The sequence below is a fragment of the Athene noctua genome, chromosome 24 (genome assembly GCF_965140245.1).
Source record: "Athene noctua chromosome 24, bAthNoc1.hap1.1, whole genome shotgun sequence".
Lineage (NCBI taxonomy): Eukaryota > Metazoa > Chordata > Aves > Strigiformes > Strigidae > Athene > Athene noctua.
The window spans coordinates 3,979,794-3,990,612 of record NC_134060.1 but is presented as its reverse complement, the minus strand read 5'-3'; the positions used below and the strand labels follow the sequence as shown (position 1 = coordinate 3,990,612).

General features: G+C 47.5%; 1 protein-coding gene across 1 annotated transcript in view; it reads right to left on the bottom strand.

The window, feature by feature from the left end:
* The window catches only part of MAN1C1 (mannosidase alpha class 1C member 1), a 67,841-nt gene continuing 57,022 nt past the window's right edge, over positions 1 to 10,819 (bottom strand). Inside the window, exons 9-13 of the mRNA XM_074925877.1 lie at positions 7,692 to 7,807; positions 7,279 to 7,498; positions 5,009 to 5,181; positions 4,074 to 4,189; positions 1 to 3,411 (exon numbers count right to left, since the gene is read on the bottom strand). Coding sequence (XP_074781978.1) covers positions 3,294 to 3,411; positions 4,074 to 4,189; positions 5,009 to 5,181; positions 7,279 to 7,498; positions 7,692 to 7,807 — 743 coding nt within the window. The 3' untranslated portion in view covers positions 1 to 3,293. The remainder of the gene's footprint in view (positions 3,412 to 4,073; positions 4,190 to 5,008; positions 5,182 to 7,278; positions 7,499 to 7,691; positions 7,808 to 10,819) is intronic.

Genomic DNA, 10,819 nt, shown 5'->3' with positions numbered 1-10,819 from the left:
TACAAGACTTTTATTCTGTTTCACAGATTTGACTATTACAGCAGTGAAATTATTACAAGTGACTCATAACATTTAGTTCCAAATAAAAGTAGAAAAACACAAAAACGATAAAGGAAAGTTAAATGAGATGTGATGTGTGGTAAATGTGTTTTAAGAGCACAGAAAAAGTATATAAAAATACATTAGGATCAAGAATTTTGCAGACAGGTTTTGATTTAGTTACAATTTTGACACCACAGAGTCACAGACTGGTTGAGCCTGGCAGGGACCTCTGGGTCCATCTGGTCCAACCCCTCTGCTCAAGCAGGTGCCACCCAGAGCCAGTTGCCCAGGACTGTGTCCAGGTGGCTTCTGAATATCTCCAAGGATGGAGACTCCACCGCCTCCCTGGGTAACCTCTGCCAGTGCTCGGTCACCCTCAGAGTAAAAAAGTGTTTCCTGATGTTCAGAGGGACCCTCCTGTGTGTCACTTTGTGCCCACTGCCTCTGGTCCTGGCACTGGGCACCACTGGAGAGAGCCTGGCTCTGTCGTCTTTGCACCCTCCCCTCAGGTATTTATATACATTAATGAGATTCCCCTGAGCCTTTTGTCTCCAGGCTAAACAGTCCCAGCTCACAGTCTTCCCTCATGGGAGAGATGTTCCAGTCCCTCAATGATCTTCGTGGCCCTTCGTTAGACTCTCTGCAGTATGTCTGTGTCTTTCTTGTACTGGGGAGCCCAGAACTGGACACAGCACTCCAGGTGTGGCCTCACCAGTGCCGAGTGGAGGGGAAGGATCCCGTTCCTCACCCTGCTGGCGATATGTCTAGTGCAGCCCAGGGCACCATCCACCCTCTCTGCAGCCTCATGGCCAATCTGGTGTCCACAGGCCCCCCAGGTCCTTTTCTGCCAAGCTGCTTTCAGGCAGGTGCCCCGGCAGATACTGGTGCACGGGGTCGTTCCTTCCCGGGTGAGGACTCTGCACTTCTGCTTACTGAACTTCATTAGGTTTTTATCAACCCGCTTCTCCAGCCCGTTGAGGTCCCCCTGGATGGCAGCACGACCCTCTGGCGTATCCGCCACCCCTCCTCGTTTTGGGTCATCAGCAAACTTGCCCAGGGTGTGCTCTGCCCCATCATCCAGATCATGAATGAAGATGTTAAACAGGACTGGACCCAGTATGGACCCTTGGGATACTCCATTAGTTACTGGCCTCTAGACTTCATGCCACTGATCACCACCTCTACATCCAACCATTCAGCCAGTTTTCAACCCACCTCACTGGCTGCTCACCCACCCCATACATCAGCATCTCCTGTGACAGTGCCAAAGGCCTTCCTGAAGTCTGGGCAGACAGGATTTGCTGCTCTCCTTGCATCTACCAGGCCGGTCATTTCATCACAGAAGTTTATCAAGTTGGTCAAGCGTGACTTCCCCTTGGTGAAGCCATGCTGGCTACTCCTGAAGAATTTTTTTGTCGTTTGTGTGCCTGGAAATGGTTTCCAGGATTAGCTGCTCTGTCACCTTCCCAGGGATTGAGGTGAGGCTGATGAGCATATAATTCCCTGGGTCCTTCTTTTTGCCCTTCTTGAAAATAGGAGAGGCATTTGCTTTATTCTTCAGGCATGTCTTCCAGTCACTGTGATCGATCAAAGATTACCCAGAGTGGCCTTGCAACGACATCTGCCACCTCCCTCAGCACTCGTGGGTGCATCCCATCAAGGCCCATGGACTTATGTCTGTCCAGTTTGCTTAACTATTCCCTGACCTGATCCCTTCTCCCCGGTCTATGGAACCTGGGATTCCTGAAGGCCAGTCTTGCTAGTAAAAACAAAGGTGACATTTGGTATTTTGACCTTTTCCATCTTCTGTGTCTTGTTAAGCAGTGGGCCCACATTTTCCGAGTCTTCATTTTGTCACCTATGTTCTTATAGAAGCCCTCGTTGTTGTCTTTGATATTCCTGTCTGAATTCAATTCCATTTGGGCTTCAGCTTTCCTAACATCAGCCCTGGATGCTCCAACAATGTTTCTCTAGTCCTCTCAGGTTATCCATCCTTGCTTCCACCCTCTGTATGCTTCTTTTTTGTCTCTGAGTTCAGCTAGGAGTTCTCTGCTCCTCCACACAGGCCTCCTGGCATTTTTGCCTGACTTCCTGCTCATTGGAATGGAACTCTTCTGAGCCTGGAGGACACGATTCTTGAATACTAACTGGCTTTCTCAGGCCCCTCTTCCCTCCAGGGTTTTATCCCACAGGACTCTTCCAAGCAGAACTTTGAAGAGGCCCAAGTCTGCTCTCCTGAAGCCCAGGGTTGTGAGCTTGCTTTTCACCCTCCTTCCTGCCCTCAGGATTCTAAACTCCACCATCTCATGGTCACTACAGCCAATGCTGCCTTGGTTCTTCACATCCCCCGTGAGCCCCTGCTTGCTGCTGAGCATGAGGTCCAGCAGAGCAACTCTCCTTGTTAGCTCCTCTGCCACTTGGTGGAGGAATTTATCATTGATCCACTCAAGAAACCTCCTGGATTGCTTTTGTGCTGCTATGCTGTCCCTCCAGCTGACAGCAGGGTGGTTGAAGTCCCCCATGAGGACCAGGGCTTGCAAATTCAAACCTGAGGCTGCTCCTATCTACCTGCAGAGGGCCCGATCCTCTTGTTCTTCCTGGTCAGGTGGCCCATAGCAGACACCGAGTATAATGTCACCTTTATCTGTCCTCTCTTTAATCCTAACCCATCCCATAAGCTCTCAGTCAGCTCCTCATCCACCCCCAGGCAGAGCTCCACACACTCCAGCTGCTGTCTCACATAAAGGGCAACTCCTCTTCCTCATTCTCCTATCCTGTCCTCCTGAAGAGCCTACCACCTAGAAAGCACAGTCTGTTGAAACCTGTTAATTAGAAAGGTGATAAATCCAAGAGTATATAAAAGGCAAAAACGAAACAGAAAAAGGAAAGGAATATGTGAGTGTGTGTGTGTGTGTGTGTGTGTGTGAAGTCTATTTTATGGCAAACTTCCAGTCCTTTGGCCACTATAAAGCAAAGTCAGTGGATTTCATATAAATTCTCTGTATAAAGGAATGTCTATGAACTGTGTACAATATGGCCCAGAATAAACATCTCATTATCAGGCTAATAGAGCTCCTCACAGAGGAAAAGAAGGTGCTTACGTCATGGTTTCATCTTCCCAATATAATACTGTCCGGAATTGGACTAGTGCCCCAAAATACCATTTTAGGAACAATGCGAATTCCTTTAATGGAAAGGAAATGCAGTCACCCGCCGACGCTGCAGAAACAGGGCGCTGGGCAATGGCCTCACTACTGCACACTTGCTTTAAAGTTCGTGTGGTTGACTGGCAGGGGGTGAGCCTCTGTGTTGAACACCCAGTCGTCCAGGGACAGCACGTCATCTTCACAGAACAGAAGATAGAGGTACCTGGAGCCACAAGGCAAGGGTGGGTGGGAAGGAGATGGACACAGAGGGAGATTTAAAGGCAATTCAAGTGGGACTCCAAGCACGCACAAGCAAGCGCTGTCTGCAGGACTGTGATGGGGGCTGCCATGGGCCTCACCTGCCAGGGTTTATGGGGATACATCTCCTGAGACCCTGCCTGAAAACTGCGAGCCCTGGAGCAAAGGTGGCAAAAAGGGGATGGGCATCTGCACTCAGGCACCCCATAAACATCAGCTCACGCTACCACCAAAGGCAGATCTGCACCAAGGGGCAGCACATTCAGGCCATGGCCATGCCTCCTCTGTATGCAGGACATCAACCTGGCAGAGAAGACAGCTGTCTCTTAAACCATCAGAGCTAATTCAAGGGAGCTCAACAGTCAGACCCTCCCACTTAGAGCAGCTCTAAATCACAGGAAGAGTCCTTTAAATCCAGCACATGAGCAGAAACCACGAGAGTGCCAATGACAGCAGTGGTTCTACAGGAGGAAACTACCAAAGCTTTGCAGCACCCATAGCCTTGCCCAGTTTTCCCCGCAGAGGACAAGATTTCCCCCTTATTATTAGAGACTTATTAAGCAGGCAAGAGTGTTGATGCTGCAGGAATTACGCTAATCTGAAAGGCCTCTGTCATACTAGACTTACTTCAGAGTCTCTGCGAGGAAAAAACTCTGTTGCATGTTGTCATGGGTTGGGGTTGTGGTGTAAACATCTCGGATGCCAGAAAAACCAGCTTCTACTCTACAATGTTTTTCCAGGGCCTGAGAAAGGAAAAGAAATCTCAGTAACACACAGTAGCATGGAGTAACTCATTAATCATCATCAGCTGCATTACAAGTCAGCTTTACAAATCAAATTCCAGGTTTATAGTAGCCTCTGTCTCTCACTGAGGAGCGTGGTGATTACTCCAGACTCTGGGAATAAAGCTAGTTCTAATGAAATAGCGAGAGAAACATAAACCACCTAAGTGAGTTGATTGATCGACCTTGACGTTACACACATAGCAAAAACGGATCTCAAGTGGCAACTCCAGGCGTTTGCGAAGCCTCTTTTCCAGGGCAGCTGACAAATGACAGCTCTGCCATGAAAAAGCAGCCACAGCTAGGATGTGGGGCAGCAGCCAACGGGCTCTTGCATGAGCTAGAAAGAGGTGAGGGACATTCTGGCTGGGAGGTCTTTGTGGGAAGCAGACAAGATAAAGGGCAAAGGCAGGTTTGCTGATTTTTCCCTGGTCAGCTACGAATCAGCGGTTCTGAGCAGTCCAGATATTTCAAATGGAAGGTTGACTCCTTTTTGCTGAGGGCTGTTACATTAATAGCAGGTTTCGCTGCTGGCAGTGCTCCTCTCCATAAACCTCTGCTGTTCTGACTGACTGATTTCAGCACAGCCCAAAAGGGAGAAGAAAACATTCGGAGTGATCAAGACACCACACTAAACTGAGCTATTTTGTGTATTCCTGACCCACTGCTAATGTGTGTCTAACATTATTTAAATAATTTCTGCTCTTTTTATTGACTGAAGATATTTGTAAGAGTCCCAACAACCTGTAGGAGTTATTACTGCGAATTTTCCAACCATACCTTCACAACCTCCCAGCCCCACTGCCTGTACTTGGGATCGTGTGTCAGCCGCCACATGTACATGTAGCTTTCTACCACTTCTGGACGTAGGATGTAGTAGCGCTCGCTGAGTCTGGTTGCCATGGCTTCAGTTCCAGCATCAAAGCGAAAGGCTTCAGGGCCAAGTTTGGTATCTAGACAAAATCACACGCGTGCAATGATCAGTTTGAGGAGAAAGCAGGTAAACAGACTGTCCAGGGGCTTTTCTGCTGCTCAGGCTGTCAATATTTAACTAAGGTTTGCGTGAGGTCAGAGGAGCAGTTCAGTCATGCTTGTGTATCAGATCAACCTCGCAGCTGATGTCAGAACAGGGGCAGCTCCCAGAGTGCAGGCGCTGCGAAACGGCCACTCCGGGTGTTGCTCATTCTGGGGTTTGACTGGGGACTAGCTGGGTGAGGAGAAAGTGTTGCTGAGGGTGGATACAACAGAAAAAACACTGACTTGGACCAGATTTGAGCATGGAGAGGCATAAATCTCCCCCACGGCTGAGCACTTTTGCTGCTATTCGCTCCCAGGAATTGCACTGCCCCTGACCCTGCGCGCGGAGTTCATCACTGAAGACAGAGCCCAGAGGAGAAAGAACAGAGAGGTAGATCCTGTCGTAAAGGCTCAAAGAGAAAACACATTCAAAGGAAAATCTAGCCATGCAGCTGGCCCTGCCATCACAGAGATGTTGGCACACTGCTCCCAGGCAGGGGGTTTATTTCACAATTAACAGTCCCCCAGCCTGAGCCCTTTCGCCTGCACTGCGGCACGGAGGCTGTAGTAAGTGGGACTTGGGATCTGCAATCACTTCTGCCTTTCCTTCTGCTCCACTTGCAGCCTCTTGGAAAAGAAGACATCAGGATGATGTCTTAATCAATTTCACTGGTATTTTATAAATAAAACATTAAGAGTACCTTGTCTTTGTGAGTGTCCCTTACATGCACATCTCACTCAGATCCCTACTTTCAACACCAAGCCTCTGCCTATTCGAAACGTGGGAAAACTGAGCATAGAGGTTGCTCCTGTTCATACCACAAGGCTTCTCTTGCTGCACCCATGTGTCTACCACAAGGCTGCATTTCAGGGAGTCATTTTATTTCTCTAAATGTTTTGCACACCTTCCCCTGGGCCCTCCTGTCTGCGTGGGGATCTAACAGTGTTTGCTGGCTGGACTATTTGCTGAGAGTCAGGGTGACATGCACAGACATTCTCTGCAAAACAATGAGCTTGCTGAAATGACAGCACCGTAACCAGTGTGGGCAGGCTTGCTACTGCCCTTTCTAGGCTGATGGATATTGCTGAAGGTGAAAATTGGCTCCAGGCACTCACAACCAGAGGGTTATTAGTTCGGGTGGCTTGTGTTAGCTCTGTAAAGTGCTGGGGGGGGGGAAAAAAAAAAGAGTTATTTGCAAACATCATTTCAGGTTAGCTTGAAGTTTATTGGGCAAACATGCTGAACACCGGCTGCCAATATGGTCTTGCTGATGTGGTGGTGGTGTGAAACAATCTGTGGGAACAGTTAGTATAGACAGACCTGGGCTTGACAAGGTCCTGGAAAACAGACTGCTGCTTCGCTGCCTGCAGTGTCAGAAGAGCTGCAGTTGCCTACAGAGAAAGGAGCAGTGTCCAGAGCAGCTCGTCTTGCAGAAAGCCCTGCAGGCAGAGAACTAACCGGGTCTCGTTCATCACCACTCACTGCTCTCCCAAAGCACTGGCTGATAAGCACACTGCGCGGTGAAACGAATTTTAGTGGACTCGTGAAATACAAAGAGAGCTGGGAGAGGCTGAGCAAATTCGGTTTTTTGTTCCTACTAGCAGCTGCAGGTCTCCAACACTGTCCTGTCGGGCTTCTCAGCTGCTCTGCTCCATATAGTGGGACACCCCAATGAATCTGTTAATCTCCCCTTCTGGCCTGCAAAGGGATGTGGAAAGACAAACTATAGCCTCACTGGGAGAAGGCTAGACGTATGACTGGGAGGCAGGACTGGGATTCAGGTCTGGGTTCATTTCCCAGCTCTGCCACAGGAGCTCACACCTGCCTGTCCCTCTGCTCCAGCTGTCTGCTACATGAAACTGCTTTCTCCTCTAGATATCCCAGAAAAGAGAAGTGAAAAATCACACGCAGGGATGCAGATGCTGCTGAAGCACCAAATACCCTACTGCAAACCTCTGCCACACGGAAGCTGAGTCTCCTAAGGCTGTAGGTGATCCTTTACTAACATTTTCTAGGCAGCCCCCAGGTTTACCTGAGCGTGCATAAGACTCGTGACACGTGTTTGTTATTTCTGCAGCAAGATCCATGTAATGTTGCTTCCTCTCTTCTCCAGCATGTTCAGCTCCAAGTGCTATCATGCCCCCAGAGAAGCAAGCCAAGTGGCCCATTTTGTGATCCAAGATGCCACCCCTCCATTCAGCAATGTATGTCAATCCTCCAGCAGACTTTTTGACCAAATGCTTTTCTATTGCCTAAAGGGATGAAAATCAGGATTTCAGGATGCTTAGTGGACAGCAAGTACAACTTACTTCTTAAGTATTTCAAGATACTTAGTGGACAGGAGTGAATACCAAGGAAACCCAAAGATCTAAGACATTTTTGCCTGAAACATTTTGATGAACAATGTCCCCCACAAAAAATACAGAGCAGCAACCTGCTCCTTACCTCTAGTGCATCGTCGTACATCTTTTTAGCTTCAGAGTCTTTTTTGTCTGACATCAGCCAAGATTTGATGAGATACTCATAAAAGCTGTCCCCAAGCCCCCCAATGGAGACGTGGTCTGTAGTGGGAAATCCAGAAAAGAACTTCAGGTTCATGATATACAATGAGCAGTTGCTTTACAAAGAGCAAACAACCATGTCCTATTTAATGCCCTTGTTCTCTCCTTCCTCTTTCCAGTTTCCTGGGGAGAGCTTGCAGCATTTCTTTTTCAAAAAGAAAGGTGGAAAGTGCAATCAGAAGAAAAATGTTCTGTCATTTTACAAAGCATTAGTATCCCTTACCAAAACTATTCAGAGGTCTTATTTTGCAACAGTTATTTATACTGCAACTTGAAGATGCTTCCTGTTTATGAAGCAATCATCATAAATCCCAGCCTTGTAAACCAAGAGCAATGGCAGGGATTGATAGACCTCAGGGATTGATAGACCAGCCACTGGGTGATGCCTCCCTGCCTCAGGAAAGGGAGAACACATGTTGGATCCCGCAGAGCTCCCAGCGCGGGGCTGCTGTAGGGACTTCTCCATCGTGCCATTTGTATTCCTGGCTCGTGGTGGGACCCCGTGCCCTGGGGAAGGGTGGGGTTGTCGGCGTATTAAAATGATAAAGTCAGGTACAAGGATGTGCACTGAATATTTTCTTCTGCAGAAATCAGATTTTCAAGGCGATCTGTTCAGAGTACACTATGCTATGACCTTACTGGAGAGAAGGATGCTAAGGAATTGCAGAGTGAAATGGGCATGACAGCTGCAGGTTTCTGCCTGGGGGGAACCGCTGGATGGATTTATATCTTTAAATTATACCACAGGGGGAAAAGCGGCATTCATTCTATCAAGCAGCCAAGCACTCCCCTTTTTTAGAAGAGCAAGACAAATTACCCACCACGGACTGAACCATCCCTGTTAATTAACAGTGTCCACCTCTGTGTCTGCAAGATCCTCATTTTAAATGTAAGCAGATGCAGCAGGGTTTTTGGAGTTAGCTGTTCGGATTTTTATTTTCCCTTTCACTGTACATATCTAAAGTCCTGAGGCTTATTCTAAATGCTAAATCCTACCGCCAGAAGAGATCAACAGCCATGCATTTTCCTGACCTGAAGAGCAAATATCCCTGATACAGTGTGACCAATGATCCATGGAATAATCCACAGCAAAACAATGAGATTAGACGCATGAATTTGGAAAAAAAAAAAGAGGACAGACTATTTGCAAACACCGGCTGCACAGCCTGTCTTTAAAGAGAAGCTCTGTGATCCTAAGTGTGTCATTCATAAAATCACCAAAGCAGGAGCTCTGGTACATAATTGCTTTCCATATGGCATCAGCTTTGCCAGCATTTGCCTCCTAGGCACTTTGCATAAACAAACCTCTTATTTCAGCAGGGGACCGTGCTTTAATTTTCTAAAGGTAACAACTGCACTCCGAAGAGGTACAGCACTGCCTCTTCATTTAGAAGATCTGCTCATTCAGACAGGTCAAAGATACACCTTTTAAGAAAATCACAGCAATTCCAAGAAAAACAGCTTCCCACAAAGAGCTTTAATGACAAGAGAGAAAATGAGAGCCTGGCACCTACAGGGAACATCTCTGTGGCAGGCTGCAGCTGCCTCCCTACTTTGGTCCTAATCTATTTCTCACCAGCAGTATTGGAGATGCAGAAGAGGCTGATCAGCCTTTTCCCTCACTGGAATATGGATTCAGACCACAAGGTCGTATTATGAGCAACTGCCACAAACAGCCTGTGCCATGAGTTGCCCTCGTGACGTGAAAGTCTAGGAGAGATTATCTCTAGTCTTTTTGCATAAATCGGCCCATCCCGGCACAAGTAAGAAGCTACTTTTAATAAGCTCCAAGAACCAGCAACAGGCCCCTCTATCTGTCAGGAAGGGGTGAGAGCAGGTCAGTACAATGAAGTTAAATTTGCGGACATAAATAGAATTAAATTAGTGGCGGAAGAGATGAATACTGAGTTTCAAGCTGACTATTTTAACCATCTGAATTAAGAGCACAGCTCTTCAGTTTCCCAAAGATTCTGTAATGATCAATTATCGCAACAGACAGGCACTTCTTCTCCTCTCAGCACCAATGAATAGCCAGAACTAATGCTCGAGTCTGGTAAAATGTGCAGTATGGATGTCACTTGGGAATAACCTAAAGAAAATGGCATCTCAGGGGTGCAGTAGGGGATGGGAGATTAGCTTTCCAAGTGGAACATACTGCAACAACTCTGCAGAGACAAATGTGGAGAGGAAGCTGAACTGCTTACAAAGGGACTGGATAACTTGGAAGATCAATTAACGGGACAAACACAGAAGCCTATTTTCTTTCCTCGTGGCACCAAAACACAGCTCTGGTTTCATGGGACAACTGCAACCATCCCAGATGCTTTGTTGGGACATCTTTCAAACCAAGCCCTGCCAATGACCATTAGAGGTGCTGATATGGCAGTGAAAGGTCAGGGATAGCCCCCAGCTGGAGCGTTCTCACTGTCTCAGACGATGGCAGCCATGCAACTGCCTGTCCGTTATGATCAGAGCTATTAACACAGTAGTTAGAAAGCTCTGGAGCCATCTAGCAGAGCAACCGACACACGGGGACACAAGGTAATGCAATGAGTCATAGAAAACTGCTTAAACAATTTAAAAGTAATCCACTGACAGGTTAAAAACAGCTTCTGCAAAAAGAGACTTTCCTTTGACAGAAGAACATGAAATCCAGCAACTCTCCCTTGCCAAAGCAAGCAAATCCTTAAGAGTGGAAAGTTAAGGTCAGAGATCTGGGGCACAGCAGCAGAAGTGGCCTCACATTTTCCTACCAGAGGGCAAGCTTCTGCCCTTTGGGGGCACAGAAAGAGGGGTACGGTCTCTTCTCTGGGTAAGGAAGGGGCAGGACAGTAAATAATCTTTCCCTGGGTATACTGCTTCTAATATTTCCTTGCTCTTTTCAAGCCCTTTCCTTGTTATTGCTCCTCTTTCATATCAAAGCAGTACCTGTTCCCATGTCTGCAGTGCTGGTCAGTGCTGGGTTCCCAGCGAGAGAAAAAGACACAAACTTGTCTCACCCTTCTTGCACAA